The 18,796-nt window shown below is 47.4% G+C and overlaps 1 protein-coding gene across 4 annotated transcripts in view; it reads left to right on the top strand.

The window, feature by feature from the left end:
• The first annotated feature begins 516 nt into the window (after positions 1-516).
• The window catches only part of VEGFA (vascular endothelial growth factor A), a 30,281-nt gene continuing 12,001 nt past the window's right edge, over positions 517-18,796 (top strand). For 2 of the 4 annotated variants that reach the window (XM_028724347.2, XM_028724343.2), the window contains exons 1-3: positions 521-1,620; positions 8,657-8,708; positions 16,030-16,226. In XM_028724347.2, the coding sequence (XP_028580180.1) occupies positions 1,555-1,620; positions 8,657-8,708; positions 16,030-16,226 (315 nt within the window). In that variant the 5' untranslated portion in view covers positions 521-1,554. Of the gene's footprint in view, positions 1,621-8,656; positions 8,709-16,029; positions 16,227-18,796 lie in introns of all 4 variants that reach the window. The other 2 variants (XM_028724348.2, XM_077925669.1) reach the window with 2 other exon arrangements.

Genomic DNA, 18,796 nt, shown 5'->3' with positions numbered 1-18,796 from the left:
GGGACAAGGAAGGAACTCCACCCGCGACTTCGCCTTGTCCCACGCCAATAGCTTAGGGTCTTTTTTGAAACAACCGACCTATGAACAGGCGCCATGGTCACTATACGGACTTGGTACTTCATTTCTTAATGTGGGGTGGGTTTTTTTAGCATTTTTATAATGAAGGTCATAACCGCACTGGCACAATTCAATCAGAAACCCTCGCGTAAATGAATGGGACATCTGCGCTCTTTCCACTCGTTGAGTGAAACAGACGCGCGCGGAAGCCTTTCCATGCGCCTCGATCCCGGATTCCCGGCTCAACCTTCAATGCGCTGAAGGATCTGCGTGTGCAGCGGAGGGAGGCGGGCGGTGGTAAAGAGGAGGGTCTTTTTTAATTCCAGGTGACAAGTACGGAGTGTCATAAGTAGGGAGGGAGTGGGGGGGGAGGAGGGAGGAGCGCGGAGGAGGAGGGCGAGGGAGGGACTACGGAGCCTGAAAAAGAGTCTCTTTCCGAGCAGAGTCGCGAGAGGCAAAGCTCACCGAGCGCGCCAGCCAGTCAGAGCGTCGCTGCTGCTGCTGCTGCTGCCTGACATTCAATCGAGAGAGAAAGGGAGCCGCGGACGCACAGAGAGAAAAGTGCAGGCTCCCTCGGGAAAGGAAAGGGAAGAAATAAAAGAGGAAGGAAGGCAAGAAAGACAGAAGAACGGGAAAGAAAAGATTCAGGCGAGGAGGAGCGATCTTCCCTATATCCTACGCATTTAGGATCTGCTATTCCTTTTTTTTCTTATTAATTTATTCCACCACCACGATCGGCTGAGAGGTTTCGCTTTCCTCGCTAAGCAACTTGGATTTTTTAATTTTTGGTTAAGTGGAAAGAAAGAGGGGGGACATTTTCTGCTCCTCTTCTTCACGCCTAGCAGAGGAGAGTCCCGAATCGAACTGGGCTGAGCGATCCCGGGCCCCGAAGGTGGTGCTAAGACGAGAGAGAGAACACCCCCCCCAACCACTTCTGCTTGGAAGCAGCGACAGCGGCTGCAGGATCCGAGCCCACGCGTGCGTTCGAGAGAGACCCGGGGGAGAGAAAATGCATTGAAACTTCGCGCAAACTTTCCTCGCTTCCCCCCCTCTCTCTTTTTTTGGTGTGTGTGTGTCTGCCTGTGCAGTGCACGCTCGCTCGCGTGTGGTGTCTTGCCACCGAGGGTTGGAGAGAGAGAGAGAGTGAGAGTGGGCGGCTGGAAATCTGTTACAATTCAGAACCTTCTGACGAATCTGGTGGGATTCCTGCGGAGAGGCTCCGAATCCGAAGCGAGGGAGCCCCGAGAGCCTTTCTGCAAGCCGAAAAGAGAGCCGAGAGGTGTGCGGAGGGGAATCTGCGTCTCGGGCGCCTAGGGAGCCGGGCTTATGGACGGGTGAAACCAGAGACTGAAGTCTCCCCCCTCCCCCCCACAACCCACCCCTGCGCTTTCCTTGATCGGAGCGGCCCCAGGAAAAGGAAGAAGAGGAGTTCAAGAGAGCGAGCCAGCGCGGCTCCGACCAGCTACTCCGGCTCCTCTTTGCCTCGCGCCAGGAATCATGAACTTTCTGCTCGCTTGGATGCACTGGGGGTTGGCCGCGCTGCTCTATTTCCAGAACGCCAAGGTAAAGCAGGGGGCGGGCGGGCGGATCCGGGGCGGCGGGGAAGCCTTCCTCCTGCCCCCGCGTGGCCTTGCTCGCTGCACGCTCGCTTGGCGGCCAGGGCGCTTTCGCGGGGGTTCAGGGGATCGTCAGCCGGACCAGAAAGAAATCCGCGCACGCGTGTCGGAAGCTGCCTTGGCGCAAATGGAGGGCAGATCCAGGTGCCTCGGTGCTCCTCGGCGCCAAGCCGCCTCCGGCTTGCCCTGGCGCGCTGGTGCGGACATGCGGTGTCTGCGCCGCTTGCGGCTGCCAACAAAAGGCCGGGAGCGAGGCAGGGTCGAGGCGTGGAGGTTTTCCCTGCTGGCGTTCGCGCGAACGGGGCGCGCGGGGCCTGTGGCAAGAAGGGAGGCGCGAGATCGGATCCCCCAGGAGGACAGGTCTGACCTCCTCTTCCTCGCACGTTGCCCAGACGGTTCCTGCTGGGCTGCCCTCCCTTCTGTCTGTCTGCGGAGTTGAGCAGGAGTTGGAAAACCAGGCGTGAAGACGACACAGGCTCTGCGTCGTCATCGATCGCCGAGCGGGGAGGCAGCGGAGCGCGCTGACTTCTTGCATCAGCACACACACTCTCTCTCTCCTTCCTGACATTGCAAAATGGGGCGGGGGGGGGGGTGGCTGTTTCGGCCTGTTTGCTTTAGGTAGAGGCAGGTTTGCTGACCGGAGTTCAAAATTCCTGGCTTGGAAAAGCAAATAGAGATCAAAGACCACAAAATGGATCCTTGTATTTCTTCCAGATTGATTTTCAAAATAAACGGCTCTGCTGAGCTACCATAAGTAGGAAGTTTGTTCTCCTGCCCTCATAACTCTTTTCCTCTATCAGTTTATTGGTACTTCTGATTGTGGAAGTCCACCCCATTACTCCTAATATATACCATAAAGGGCTTTTATCCTGCTCTTTTAGCGGACTTTTGTTTGAACTCTCCTTGTTTAAAAAAGAGAGAGTCTAGAGTTGGGTATCGGGGTTTAGACAGATTTTCCAGCTGAGGTGGCTCATGTGTGCTGTTGTGAAGAGATTCATGTCATAATTAGTACAGAATAAGTTTTATTCTGCTGTTTGTCTTGAGAAATTCTAGGGGAGGTCAGTGTGGGCACAGACCACCCCTGCAACAACATGTGAGAATCAGTGTGTCATAGGAAAATGAATCTGCATTTGTTTAATTTAGCAGCAAATGTAAGACCTCAGTTAGGAGCCATTTCAGATGTCCTGTTGCCAGGGGGGTCACATGCTTTTCCTGCTAACCTGTTAGCCTGCCACTTGTCTTCAAGTGACATCAGCAGATGAGGCTGTGCCTGATGGGGAAACGTGGCTCCGATTTCTTTGGGGAGCCTTGCAGCAAGGCAGCGTGATACCATTTCTGTGCTCTCTTTGGAAAGCGCTCTTAAAATGGCATTGTTCAAATATGAGGTCCTGCAGGTGAAGTGAAAGAGGGAGGGTTACTCCGAGGTGAATGAAAAGTTGAGCGTAGATAGATTGAGATAGTTAGGGGGAACCAGAGATGCCTTTTCTTTCAGGGAGGTGTGGTGACGGGATGCTCAGCTGTGAAGACTGCGCAGTCTCTTGGGTAGATTGTATGGAACTATAGTAAAGGAGAGTAATAGGAGTGCTAGCCGAAGCTCACGTTCTTGGCAAGCTGTGTCTCTGCTGGGAAAGGGAAATTGATAAATTTATATTTATCAACTTCCTGCAGTTCTGACTACACACACCTGCCTGCCGCTGGATGTGTTGAGGGAGAAGTGGTGTTTGGGAGGAGAATCGGAGTTCTGTGCAATTGCTTTTAAGTGAGCACAAAAGGGGAGGTGCTGGTCTGTGATAAGGTTCCTTTGGTCAAGGGAAAGATACATTTACTAACCACAGATGGAGGCTATGAAGTGAGTCTAGGAAACCTGCAAGTCAGTGACCTGGCAGAGGTACCACAGGTGTTGGTCTCCATCCACAGGAGGTACATAGAGACATATATTGGTGCAGTCAGTGGCCATACCCCACCTCCTTGCCTACCCCAACCGTTAGCCAATTCTGAAGTTGCTGGTCAGGATATGGTGGGAAGAGGGTTAGATGACTTGCTCCAAACTTGTCAAGTTACGACTTTGCGTACTTCATCTTCCTGTTGATTTTCTTGCCCTAGTTCAAAGACCATTTGGGTCTAGGCTCCGTCCAAGACCTTGGACAGTTCTATTCTGTCCTGGTTTTTACTTAACTGGCATCTTGCAGTTCCCTTTCCGCCATCACCTTACTTAGTGCGGTTTGATGTTAAGTTAGGTGTAGTGAACATGCCTTGGAGCTCCTTCCCAGGATGTGTTTCCAGTGGGATCAGGCAAAGATCAAACGCGGAGGGGGGAGGAGGAGGAGGAGGAGAGGGGGGAGGGGACAAGAGCGTGTGACTAGACTGCTAATGATCTTGCAGCCACTAGCCGCTTGCTGTTGATCAGGCCACACTGGGGACAGGGCTTTCCTCCCAACTCCTTGTGTTAAGCTCGAAAGGAACAGAGTGGGTCACCTCCCACCAGGATCAACAAGTATTCCCAGCAAAAGGCAGATCCCCCCCCTTCCAGTGCTCCTCTGGTAATATTGCTGTCATTTCTGAACAGCCCAAGCCTCTCTTTCTCATGTGCCATTTCAGAGATCCCTCTCTTGTTGCTTGCCTGGATTACTGGCCTCTCTCCCCTTGTATGCACAATGGGGGGTGGGGGTGGAAGGAGAGAGATTTTGCAGACCAAAGCTCCTCCTTAAGTAGAAACCTCTGAGAAGACTTTTTTAGCGCCTGAGATGGAAAGGGTTTTAACTCCTGTCCCAGGGGGCCTTCCAAAGTAGCTGGATTGTTTGTTCCAGTCCTAAACAGTTACAAAGCTCTTTTAATGAGGCTGCAGAGATTAGGGGGAGGGGGAGGAGGGAAAGGGGTAGTTGTGGTGTGAAGGAGTAAAGTGTATGTGTGTGTGTGTGTGTGTGTGTGTGTGTAATTTATTGGATTAACCTGTTCCTTGGCTCAGACTGGAACCGGGCACCTTGTTGTAAAAGCAGGGGGTAGTGGTTTCAAGAAGAGAGTCTTTCTTGGTGACCTGCATTTTCCCTAGCGCCCAGTTTGCTCTCTCTTTGCTCTAAGGCAGAATCTGTCTTATGGGAAACTCTGAAGTGAGATGGAAAGATAGCCATCGTGTAGAAACAATGAGTAAAAGCCCAAGCCAGCAAAGGAGATGGGTGGAAGCTGCCTGACCTTCAGAAGGGCACTAGGCCCTTTTGTCCCTCGGAAGGATCCCGCCCCCCTTTAGTGTCTTCCCTGCGATGGAGAAAAGTCCGGTGTAAATGGGGACAAATTGCCCTCCGCCTAAGCACTGCTGCTTTGGTTAGCTGAGGATTGCCCAGTCGCAACAGCAGAGAACATAATTCAGCACTGTAGGCAAGCAAAGCACCTTCATGTTTCTGATATAGACTCAAGGTGACACTGCTGTATAAATAGCTCCAAGAGGCTGTCTCGATCCCAAGGCAAACGGCATGAGCAATGCTGTGAAAATATTGTACGTGATGGCTAACAACTGTGTCGTTACAGGAGCAATAGAGATAGATGGCAATCCCTTTCAGGAGAATACCTCGATGTAATACAGCTGATCTCTGTTAATCAGCAGTATTCAGTCTCGTCTTAACACATACTTAAAAAAAACAACAACCCAGAGTAAATCTCCATTTAGTGTCTGGAATGATTTCTAGTGGCCTTTCAGCCAGCTCCGAAACTAGAGGTTTTAGCAGAGCAAAGTGTTGTAAGCAATAGCATAGCCCAGGCATGGGGAGCCAGTATCTCTCCACATGTTGCTGGATTATGGCTCCCATCATCTTTGTCTATTGGCTTGCTGGTTGGGGCTGATGGGATTTGGAGTCTAACAAGACATTGCAGGCCACAGGTTCCACATCAATGGCTTAGTTGGCAGTCCCTTTCCTAAATGTATTTTTGTTTTGTTTTGAACATTGAAGATAGAGAGCGAGAGCAAGAGAGAGAGAGAGAGCGCTATTTCAAGTGAAATTAGCAGGACTTTGAAAAAACAACACAAAGTACCTCAAAGGCAACTTTAGCTAAAAAGTAATGAGCAGCTTGTAGCTGATTCAGAATCTCCCAAAGAAGAATAAGAGGAAATAAAGGATGGCAAGCTGAGACATTTTGCTCTTTCACTAGGGCCCTGAATGTGTTTGGCCTGCATTGTGTTCTTGCCTACTCATGTGGGAACAGGTGCATGCGATCACGTTTGCTGCAGGTGTGGTATTCCATCATAAACTGGAGGAGTCCCAGGACAGCTTGCCACTTGATGCTTGCTCATAAGGGCTACGTGCGATACGCGGTGCCGGCGAGGTGGGTGGACACCTGCCTGACAGCTGTGGCAGCTTGCCATCTCACTTGCAGGCTGTGCATCTGAGGCCTCGGACGCAACTTTTCCTTGAGTATATTCCAGCTGCCTGCTGGCCTTGGTTGGTTACTGGGGTTCAGGTGTGACTTCTTCCTCCCAAATCATGGTTATACCTGTTGTCATCACCTTCACACTGGGATAGAAACCGCTCCCTGTTTTTGAATAGAAACCTTCCTCTGTTCTTAACATTGTAGCCTGTTGACTACCAAGCTCTCTTTGCTAAGAAAGCCAGCCAGTTGTGAGTTTTCTTTTTGTTTAAGAACAGGTGGTTCTGTCCACTTGGCCAACACACAGTTTAGGCTGCTTAGATTTCATGGGTGTAAATGTGAGTTCAGCAGCCGAGCTGTTCAAGAGCAGAGGCCGGGCATCTTCTGCTGCTTTCCTCTCGCTTCTCCTGCAGCCACCTTTGTGGGTTCTTATCCATTATCTGCAGATCAGGACTGTTGACACTAATGGAATGGCCTGATGGCCTTCTCTCCTCACTGAAACTGGATTATCGACCTTGGCTGAGTAACTGAGAGATCTGAAACTAAGCATCACTCAAATTCCTTGAAGTTTTGGGACAGAAACCGAGAGACTTGGAGGCATATTAGTAGCAAATGCAAACCAAAGGGGAAATTTTATGTGAATACTTCCCCCCTTCCTCAATTTTAAACCCCCATTACTCTCTCTAAAATAAATGTGCAAACTGCTTGCATATAGATATGGCCACCTGCTGTCTACCTGTGCCATCCTTCTTCACTGTTCTGGCTAAATTTCCATTCATGCAGCTATAGAAATTAATTTGTTGACTAAACGTGCAACCTGCAAATTGTGTGTTGCTTGTATATATACGCTGCACGTTCCCCCCCAAAACACATAGACACCAGCGAAGAGAATGGCTTAGCTGGAAAACCAGGACTGTTAATAGTGACTTCCTAAGGGTTTTAGTATTTGAGCACTTGAGAAAGGAGCTGGTTTTGAAGAATGCCATTTAAACAGTTCTCTGATAACAAGAACTATAGAGCGTATCTTGGGCAGGTTAGATGTGAGATAGGTGCTTCTTTGCGATGGAGTGATTGAGAAAAAAAGATGGAAGTACTTTCAGGGATGGTGAGGACTAACACTTATCCGATTTTAATGGGACATCTAATTTCAAAGACTTGTGGGGAAACAACCCAACATTTTGTGATACTGCGTTTAAGACTATTTATTTATTATATTTATATTCCTCTTTTGTTCCAGGCAGCTCTAGGTAGCATGAATGTTCTACCTCCATTTCATATTCACAACAGACTTGTGAAGTAGGTTAGGCTGAGAGAAAGTGACTGGCCCAGGGTCACCCAGTGAGCTTTATGGTGATTATAGCTCTAGTCTCCCAGGTCCTGGTCCAAGGCGAAGCACCACACCACACGCTGGCCCTGAGACTAGCTAGGAGCCACCACTCTTGTGCAGATGTAGCACAGGTAGAGTCTCCAACCTGAGGGACACTTGTTCTCCAAATTTGCCTTGCATCACGCCATGCCCATCCTGTTACGAAACTAGGAAGGGGACATTTTTTTGATTGTGGACCCTTTAACGGCTCTGCCAGCTCCCTTTTGCGCTCTGCTCCTGGAGTGCTTTGTAGCAGGCAGGCCCCTTTTCGAAATACCTTCTACTGACTTTCCATGGAACAGGGACGTGTACAAATCTCGTGGCATATTTGTCATGTCAGCGCTAGAAGGTCACCAATGTTGTTTTCTCCTCAGCCACCCCGCTCCCCAGTTCAGCTTTGCTCTCTTGTGTTTCGACCTTAATAATCTGAAATGCCTTGAGAGCAGCTAGTTGCACTTCTGTTGCCTGTTAAAGTGACAGGGAGAAGAGCTTTCTGTGAGATCTCTCTTCCTGAGCTCCCCTCCTTTCACGGACGGGGCCTGTGGAACTTGGCTCTCTTGGGCCTTCCTTCCCCCCTGCCCTTTCCTTGCCCTGATGGGTTTGGGCATTTGAAGCCCACTTTCCCTCCTGTCTGAGGGAAAGAGAAGGGTCTCTGTGGGTGTTTCACTGTGGAAACTGGAGAAATACGCCCCACAAATGAAAAGAAAGAAAGAATTCCACGCAGCCCTGCCGTACCCCAGAAGTGTTTCAGCTGATAATTCGGACACGTTCCTTTGAGGATGTCTCATTTCCCAGTGAAGAAAAGAATTGTGGACTTGCAACTGTTTGCCATCAACATTTTTGTAGTAATGCTGCAAATTATGGCAGGCCTCATCTGCGCTTTATCATAACTGTAGTATCATGGCCCCCCTCAAAGAATCCTGGGAAATGTAGTTTGTCAAGGGCGCTGAGGGTTGTTAGAAGACCCCTGTTCCCCTTACAGAGTTACCATTCCCAGAATAGTTTAACAACCTAAAGATCACTGGGAACTGTAGCTCTGTGAGAGGAATAGGGCTTTCCTCACAATGCTCAGCACCCATAAAAAACTACACTTCCCAGGATTCTTTGCAGGGGGAGCCATGACCGTTTAAAATGGTGTCTTGATTTTGCCTTGCTGTAGAGTCCTGGGAAGCAACTTGGTTCCCTTGTTTAAAAGCATTTTTTTCTGGAGACAGGTTAACAGTATTTTTGTGTTTTGATGAATTTTCTCTTGTTTTCACAGTTCTCGCAGGCTGCTCCTGCCCAGGGAGATGGGGAAAAGCAACAGAGTGAGGGTAAGTGGCTTGTCTTCCTTCTGCTCCTCTAATTGGCATGGTGGGTGCGGATACATTATGGGAGAAGGATGGCAGGTTGTGGAGGTGGATTGGATCCATTTGCTGGGCTGCTGGGGGGGGGGGAGCCTCATTAATTCTGTCACCTTCTGGAAAATGGGTATAAACTGTGGGGGATCAAGCACACATATTAAAAGGAAGGAATGGGAAATACAATTTGAACAGTTAACGACCAGATTTAACCTTGCCTTAGCTTCACTATATCCCAGCTTGTCTCCCCCCCCCCCATTAAAATTGCTCTAACTAAGAAAAATATTGTTTTGTTTTGGAGTACAGACAGTGTGAAACCCTGAGTTTTACCAAACCCTATAAAACATATTTTCTGAAGCTTATTTTTCAGTTTCCAGGATGCTTGCCCTTTAATTTGAATTAATTAAAAATAAAATTAATGCCCCCCCCCCATTCTCAGCAACCCTTTGAAGAAGTACGGAGGAATTTGTTTCTGTGGAAGGTTTGGCATTTATTTGTTATCACTGGGCACCTATGCATCTTTCCCATTGGCAAGCCTTTGACCCAGGTTGTATTGTTCCGACACAGAAGCAAGACACCAAACTATTAACCAGTGTTAGTCTTCCAAAGATCATGCCGCTGGCAAACCTGAGTTAGGGAATTAAAAGGGGATAATTTTCCAGTCATTTCCCTCTCTATCCTTAGCAGCAGTGAAACTTATCAGAAGGTGGCCATCTTTTCAAATGCTGCCATCCTTGGCATACTTACCTTGGGACAAACGTCACTGAACATAGTGGGGTTTACTTTGGAGGAAACATGCACACGATGGCACTGTCATTGTATTGGGAGGAGGGAAAACGCATGTGGTGGTGTGTGGGCGTGTTTTAATTTTCTGCACAAGGCAGGGCATTGGGGCTGAACTTTTCCAGTCAATACATTGCTGGGGATCAGAGTCCAGTATAGCTGGGAAAATGGGCAAAGGGTAACTAGAAGCTCCTTAGCGCGTCTGACGTTATAGATGTTGGAACAGGCAATTCAGCCACTTCTGGGGCCAGGATGTTGTGACTATACCGATTTGGAGGGTAGTGGTGGTGGGTCTGAAGGCATTTGCTTTCTGAACCAGGGGGACGCAACATGCTGCCCTCCAGATGTTTTTGGACTAGAGCTCTCGTCAGCTGTGGTCAGCTTGGCCAATGTTGAGGGGTGATGGGAGTTGCAGTCCAACAACATCTGATGGACACCATGTTGACTTTCCTGGTCATTAGACTTTCAGCAAGTGCTGGGCAATTAGGTCTTGTTCTGGAAGTGAGTGCAGCCTTTTCACAACAAGCCTCTTGAGAGAGAGAAGGAGCAGCCAGCTCCCTGCTCCTTGCAAAAGTCTTATATCTTGCATGAATGTGCTTCATAAAAGAGAAGGTTGAGAGATGCTGGAGGCAGGAATAGCATTGGGCGAAGAGGTGGAGCCAAGAGGAGGATTTAGTGAGTAAAGAGAGCAGAGCTTATTTTGATAGGTGACTGAATCACCTCAGCAAGACTTACTTCCTAGTTGTGAGGACCTCAGTTTAACAATACATGATGCAAACTTTGGACCTTTAGGCTGTGCAGTCTCCACCCACAGTGAGATCACCAAATTGCTGTTTTCCAGGTTTGCAATGTACCACTTTTGCAACGGCAATGTCACCTGCCTGCTTTGGGACACTCAGGGAGTGGCACTGGGCTGCTGTTCTTAGTGCAGGGCACCAGGGGGCAGCCTCTCATCTTGCCACAGTAGGTTACAATTGCAACAATTTCTTTTGGCTGGGTAAACCAGAGGAGCATTGCCAGAGGCTTATAGGAGAGCAAGTTTGTAACAACGGACCCATTTTATATTGTCGCTGGATTTCTTTTCCTGGTGGGACAGTTGAACATTTGTTACTCTCTGGGTTTGTTTTAACTAAATGGGAGGAGAATTGTTGAGTTCTAGAGGAAGGAGTAGGACCGGAATTCTGAGTTTCTCTTCCCAATTATTGCGTACTCATGCTTAGCCTCTATTCCTTAATATTCACAGAGCATGTACTGGTTTGGGGATGAAAGATCACTTTGTTCCCCTGGGGTTTTATATGGGCTTAGGCATACACTGGTCTTCATTGATTAAAATGATTTATTCTGGGGATAGCCACTTGTATTTTACTGTTCCTGGCCAACGACTACTTAGCTGTCGGTCTACGTGATTTAGGAGTACAGTAAATTGTAGCGCAATCCTATGCATGCATACTCGGAAGTAAGGGCGCCAGGTTTAATTTCTGCTGTCCACAAGGGTATCCGCCACCTGTGGAGCCTGTATATATACAACTCTGTGTGGGTAGGCCAAAGCCGTGGGGTTGATCTCTTGATTTTCTGTGGAGGATCAAATGGACATATTTAGGCCTATGCTGCATAGGATTGTATGTGTGCAGGCCCTGGGTTGTCCCTGTGTGGGTGACAGAGACAGGGGCAGCTCCACACACAGGGCCAGATCAGACCTCATAAGAACATGCAGACATAAGAAGAGCCTACTGGATCAGGCCCATGGCCCATCTTGTCTGGCTTCCTACTCCCAACCAGATGCCCGTGGGAAATCAGCAAACAGGACCCACTTTCCCACCTGTGATTCCCACCAACTGGTATTCGGAGACGTATTACCTCTGACAGTGGAGGTAGAATTTAGAATTTACATACCTTTGAAATACGTGGACCAGCGCAGAGAGAATCCAAAAAAACACGTTTGCTTTCAGGGGAAATGCTTCCTCCCTGTAGTATGCATATAAGGGAAACCTCTGGCTGCCGTGATTGCTCATTAGATTGTATAGCCCTTTATGCTGAGCTGCAGGTATATCAATGGCAGCAGAGGGTCAAGCTGTGGTTCATCGTTGATGCTATTCTATCACAAAGCAATTGTTTGGGTTCCTTCATCCTTTAGCTTTAGGCCTGATTTCAGTTCTACAGAATGCTGTGTACAGAAACTGCCCAGCCAAGTTGGCATTGCTGTCAAAAGCAGGCTCCTGGTTTTGTAGGTTTATCCTGATTACATTTCAAATGCTGTTTAAAGACACTGGAACATGCCTCTCGTGTGCAGATGCTCAAGAAGCAGCCAGTTAAAGTGGCAGCTTCTATAGGAAATCTCTTGTGACAGTGTTTGATCACTATGTGGAACAGTCACTGAGCTAGATTCAGGCAACTGCATTTAAAGCTCACCTGCAGATTCACTCTGCTACATTAATAATGAAATTTATCATAATGCACTATCTATAAAGCACCGCAACTGTATGTGTAGCCACAAATGAGGGACTCTACAACACATGTTCTCTCCTTCCAGTTGTGCATCACTTTCTCCACAAAGCTGCCTGATTCTGCCATCTGGGATTGATATCTTAGAATTTAGTAGCACTAATTCTCAAAATTATTTAAACTCACACAGTTTCCCTTTCTTATTCCTCATCTTAATGTAACTCATTGTAGGCAACGGAAACTGTCAGGCCACTTTCTTTGGAAGCTCCTAGCTGGTTTACCTTTCTGCTTCTTGTGCTGTAGATGTGGCTGTCTATTGAGATTCCAAGATTCTTAGAGGCTAGGCAACCCCTCTCTTCACCCCCTTCCATTTAAAGGTGAAAATGTCAGAATAAAAAAAGGAGAGCACGATGCCTATTGATTATATTTGGGCACCTGGCGTATTTCTTTGAGTGATATGCAGATTACATGTTCCGTTGCACATTTTGTCCTGTGTAATTAAGTGCAGCCCTCCAGATTTTGATGAATTTTGATGTGACCGGGGGTGAAGAGGTTGCTCCTGTAAGAACAGTGAATAAATCAACAAACTCAATTGCTACCACTTTGCATACTCTGTAAAAAAACCCCACACCTGCTGGCTTTTGTGTTTTTGCAGCATGGATGGAAGGGATCTTGAGATGCTCTGTCTCTGTGCCCATAGCTGCTTGGCACTGGTGTGTGTGTGTGTGTGTGTGTGTGTGTACATACATATACGTATACATATACATATACATATACATATACATATACATATACATATACATATACATATACATATACATATACATATACATATACATATATTACAGTGGGCTCTTGGGTTACATTACCTTCGGGTAATGTAACTTTGGGGTTGCGAACGTGGCAAACCCGGAAGTATATACTTCCAGGTTTTGCCATGCGCGCATGTGCAGAAACACTCTATTACACCATGCATGTGCGCAGAAGCGGCGCCTCTAGATACAGACTTTTTGCGGTACGTACAGACCCCCAGAACGAATTAAGTCCGTATCCGGAGGGTCCACTGTACGCAGACGCATACTGAGCAGAAAAATTATTTTTACCCTAACAGGTTCTTTGCTGCCTCATGCTAGGAAAGGTGTGAATAATCAGCAATGTGGTTACGTGTCTGGCTGCATGCCTGCAAGTTTCCCAGGCGCTGAATTGTTTAATTCTCCAGTTTATAGATAGCTGTATTTTAAGGTTAAGGTCACTCTGAAGGGGAAGGAGAAGGAGGTGGCCCCATACCAGGCAAGAAAGGATATGAGAGGCTGATTCCAGACTTTGGACTGGGCAGAGGAGGGGGGAGGCGAAAGCAATGAAGGGGCTTGCGTTTCCTCCATGAGCGCTGCCAGTCAGTACTCTGCATTTTTGCTTCCTGAGCAACTGCCTCTTTAATAGGCACTTAGGCAGGGCAGCCCATAGAAATCCCAGGCGGAGCCTCCTCCTTAGTTATACCTGCTGCCAGCAGCACTGTGGCACTGTCAGCTCCACATGACCGAGAATTAACTTTTGACAATTAATTGAGAAGCCCTGAGCTCAAAGCCTGGCAGCTTCTGTACATTCCTTTCTTCCCTCCCTCCCTCCCTGCACCTCCACTGCTTCGATGGAACAACCTTTATGCAGGTTTGTCACAGGTTCAGGGCTCTTCAGAAACGCTTACCGGAGTCCCTTTTTTTTCCATGATGCAAGCAGTTTGTGCTTGTTATCACACCGGGTTATCAACCTCACTACTGCAGGGACTCTGCATACGGCACAGGCGTATGATCTGAAGGCAAGAAAGCTGGGGTCAGATGCTATCTGCTGTGTCTGTGAACTGAGCCCTGCTAACAGCTTTTTTAAAAAAGCAATTGCACGCTGGAGGAAGAAGGAACAATCCCATGCTGCTGGGAGTGTATTTGGAAGTATGCAGCACAATCTTGCGACGAGGACTTTGCACGCTTGCATGTGTTCCTTTTGTGTTGTTCTGCAGCCTTTCCTCCCCAAGTCCGAGCTCTGCTGTGCACTTGGGAACATTGGGAAATTGGTGTGTGTGGAAATTGGTTAAGTTTTTCTCTCTTGGCATATGCACAAGGTCTTTGGGGAAGGGCTGCAGCTCAGTAGTAGAACATCTGCTTTGCATGCAGAAGGTCACCAGTTCTGTCTGCAGGGTGTCTGGGTAGAGCTGGGAAACCCCTTAACCGAAGCCCTGGACTGCTGGTCAGTGTAAACAATACTTAGCTAGATTGACCAATGGGATAATAGTATAAAAATTATAATTTAAATTGCTTGCACATACCTTTGCTCACTTTTTTTGGTGATCTTTTCCAACATAAAGCAGTGTATAATTTCTTGAAATCGAGTAGGCAGCTTCCTATGTTTGTATAGCATGGAAAATCTGCAGCTGAAATGGGTGCACCTCAGCCCATTGCACCTTTTCCATTCTACTAGCTACATATTTGTGGCCCTGTTCATGTCTTCAGTACTGTTCGAATGCAACACTTCCTTTTATATTCATAAAAAATGGTGACACAAGTCTAATAACCGGTCTGGATAATGAAATACATTATTAAAGCTTATGGTGATGACGGGTTGGACCCAGGCTAAAGCTTTCCCCCAATACTGGAAGTCAGGTAGGATCCTTCTTGCAAACACACAAAGTACAGTGGTACCTCGGGTTAAGAACTTAATTCGTTCTGGAGGTCCGTTCTTAACCTGAAACTGTTCTTAACCTGAAGCACCACTTTAGCTAATGGGGCCTCCCGCTGCCGTTGCACCTCCAGAGCACAATTTCTGTTCTCATCCTGAAGCAAAGTTCTTAACCCGAGGTACTATTTCTGGGTTAGCAGAGTCTGTAACCTGAAGCGTATGTAACCTGAAATTTATGTAACCCGAGGTACCACTGTATAGAGCATGAAACACAAGCAATAGGAAGGGGGGGGGAAGGAAAAGTGCATTAATTTTGCTAATGCCATACCAATATACACCCTGTCTCATTGTAAAGTATGGAAGCAGCCTTGTTGGAGGGTGCTGGTAGCTTCTTTGCTCTTTGCCAGGTGGGGTTGGGCGGAGGAACATCCTGGGACACAAGCACTCCAGTGCTGAAATGAGGACGGAGTGAGAGCACAGCTCCGAAAAAAGTAACCTGAACATTTTCTGAAAGGCTTGCAAAATGGCAGGTCATTCCTTCCTTTACTTTACCTTAAGGGTTTACCTGAGTGATGGACAAGTATCCAGTAGGTGACTTTAGAACTTGCATAGCTGCTGTTCCAGTTTCCATGCCAATCGCAATAAGCCTAATATTGTAGTTGAAGGAAAAAGCACATTTTCCTTGTGATGAAACATTCTGTGATGAGTGCCAGGAAAATATCCCCACCGCAGAAGTGCTTCCTTAGGAGATGATGTCTGGTTCTCCCCAACAGCTGCCTTTTATTCTGTGAAAAATGCCAATTTTTAAGAGAGGCCCTGAAATGCACAATGTCTAGGACTTGTAGTGGATTTTTTGTTTTTCATATGGTGAGCTATTGGGCTGAGTTAACTGGGTTTGGTAAACTGGTTTCTGAGCAGAGTGCGTCAAACTCCTCATTCCACTTCCACTAGCTTCAGGGGAATGCTGCTCTAATAAGGTCTGCCATGGTCCTCTGTGAGATCTGCTCTGATTTCTGAGGCTCACGATTCGCTTTAGTTTCTGCCTTGCAAATGCGTTCAGAATATCTAGCTCATTAAAATTCAAACGGGCAAATGCTGAACCTGCCAGTGATTTGGCCCTATCTTGCTTTTCTACAACCCCTGTTCTACTCTGTATCTCCTTGGGTTTAAGTGCTTTTTAACTGAACTAATGCATTTATTGACAGCATGTTTCAGTGAGCCCATGAGATAATGGGAAAGGTATCTAGGCAGAAAGAGCACCGAGTGCAGAGCCATTAATCCACACACCCACAGCCCTGTTTCCTACGTTGCCTTGAAACAGCTTACGAACGATCACAGTGCAAAACAGAGATGTTCTTAATTCCTAATTTCTCTCCCTCCCCCACCTCTTGTTTTTTTGTAGTTATCTCATTTCTGGTGGTCTTTGAGCGCAGTGCCTGCAGGACAATTGAGACCATGGTGGATATTTTCCAAGAATACCCTGACGAGGTGGAATACATTTTCAAGCCATCCTGTGTGCCCCTGATGAGGTGTGCAGGGTGCTGTAATGACGAGGCGCTGGAGTGCGTACCCACATCGACATACAATGTCACCATGGAGGTGAGGCTCTAGCTAAGGAACTGGAGGTGGGGAGCAGAGCAAAGGGGGAGGTGACATTGCTTGTTTCCTTCAGTGTACCTCACAAAGGACCACGGGTGGTTTATCTAAATCAGGAATGGTCAGCTGGTAGCTCTTGAACCACATCTATCAGCCTCCTCTGTCTACTGCTGCTGTCGGCTGTCGAAGGACTGGAGTGGAAGGATTCTTTATTATTCTTACTTTTGCTCTGCTTTTTGCCTGCCGGGTGGCACTCCTTCCTCGAGCGATTTTACTTGCTAGGGAGTGCTAGTGAAGTCAAAAGGAGCACAAGAGACTCCTTGTATCAGAAAATGGGGGAACTGACCTCGTGATTTCTATAGCATTACAGAGACCTCTCCTCTCGAGGGAAGGGTACCAAGCAGCTAAATGAGAAATGTGGCTCTTTTTTGGGGGGGGGGTATTACTGGGTTACTGCTTTTATTTTAATTTTATATACTGTGATATTTTTATCTGAACTGCCCTGAGACCTCCGGGTATAGGGTATTATAAGTAGTAGTAGTAGTAATAGTAATAATAATAATAATAATAATAATAATAATAATAATAATAGTAGTAGTAGTAGTAGTAGTAGTAGTAGTAGTAGCTTTTCATGTGCTGCTTTTAGATCAGGTAGCCCCTCAAATTTGAGAAATAGCTAGCTGGTCTAAAAGCAGCGTGTGAATTGTTGCCCTTCACTCAGCTGCTGGGCTGCCCAGCTGGAGTGTCCGTGATTTTTTGAGCAGCTTGAATAGGGAGAATCCATCTACTCCCTGACTGAATATGTTGCCCACTCCAATCTAGCTTACACACTACCCCTTGCACTGGATGAGCTTGAGGTTTTTTGTCCCCATTAAGTCTCATAGAAAAGCTGGGGATGGGGAGCCTCTGCACCTTGAGATGCTCTTGGCCTATAACTCCCACCATCTCTGACCATTGACCATGCTGGCTGGGACTGGAGGGAGCTGGAGTCCAGCAATATCTGGAGGGAACCCGTTAGCTACAAACTTGGGATCTATGTGTAGACAGGGATCCCCTCAGCTCCATTGGCCCCTCTTCACTCTGGCTTCTGCTTAATTCTTGTTTTGGCTTCTGTATCTTCCAACCCCATCTCCCAGTGCAGCAGACTGTGGCATACAAAAGGAGCTGTGAACTTTCTTCATCAAAAGTTGGCCAGGTCAGGGTCCACTGGCCAAGCCAGAGTTCTGACTTGTTAGTTGCAAAAGCACTGCAGGGGTAGGAAGAACAACAATGCAGAGACAAATGGAAGAGCTTCCTCTCTCTTTTACTTTGAATTTAGTCATCCTGAAGGGAAATGGTTGGAAAGAATAGCTAAGGCCAAAGCATACTGTGAGGATGCACGCTTTCCACACACAGCACAGCCAATACGCCTCTGCCAGAACTTGCTTCCTGTCTGTTCCTCTCAGCTTTGCAAAAATGTCTTGAATCCTGATCCGCATCCGCATCCGTGCCTAAGAAAACGACTGCTGATGCCCCCCAGTTACCATTTACAGATGTCAATCTGCCATTCTAGACCTGGCCTCACCCAAACAGAGGGCGTAAATGCCGTGGTGGTTTTTTGGTATACAGACCCAAGACCACAAGTGGCAATTCCAAGGAAACCAGTTCTACTAATGACCTTGGTGAAGTGTGGAGTTAAGCTTGCATTCCTGCCAGTTATCATTTCGGCGGTGCCACCCTTGCGTGCTGTTGCACAAGGCAGAGGAACAGGCCCCCAAGCTGAAGGGTTTATCACCTAAGCCTGCTGTTCACCAAACAGACAACACTAGCAAGCCTGTCTTTGAGATACAGTTTAGTGTCTGCAGGACTAGGGAACCTCAGTATTTATAGCATTAGTACCCTGCTCTCCACCCAAAAGTCTGTTGCATGCAAGCAGTTCAGACAAGACAGTCCCTGCCTGCAGGTGTGAAATCTGAAAGATCTAACACAAAAGGAAAAGAGAGGGAAGAGGAGGAAAAGCAAACTCAGATGCCAGTTCTTAAAAGTTGAATAGTTATTTTAGTGACCAGCTGGAATGGAAACAGTCCAGGGGCAGGAGGGGTCCATTCAGCAGAGCTGATGGATTGAGCCCTGCTTCCCGTTTCTTCTGCTAAGGCAGACTCCTGGAATGGCTGCTTCCGGCTGACAAGCGAGAGAAGAGGCTCGATAGAGTTGGCTGGTGGAATGAGCCCTGCATGTGTGGTTTGCTCCTGCACACATCTCTCTTTCCTTAGTATTGCAAATGCACACGCACTCAGTAGCAACCTGCACTTCAAGTTTCATCATCATGTGTGCTCTACAGACATTTGAAATCATTGTGGCTGCCAAAAGTCTCCTGAGTCTGTAGCTGCCTTGCTTGTCATGTTTCATTGTGTCTTCCTGAATCCAGGCACCAATATGCCTCCAGAAACGGTCCTTTGCCCCACCTGTGGAGAAGCATGTCATTTTTGTGGGCAAGTAGATTGCTTGGTAGCTAAAATTCAAATAAGAGGAAGATGATTGAAAAATATGTATAGACTTGCCCTTTTAACAAACTGCTGATTGAGGGTTCTTGT

The sequence above is a fragment of the Podarcis muralis genome, chromosome 3 (genome assembly GCF_964188315.1).
Source record: "Podarcis muralis chromosome 3, rPodMur119.hap1.1, whole genome shotgun sequence".
NCBI lineage: Eukaryota > Metazoa > Chordata > Lepidosauria > Squamata > Lacertidae > Podarcis > Podarcis muralis.
Note: the sequence above shows the minus strand (reverse complement) of the source record. Positions and strands in the feature narration are given on the sequence as shown.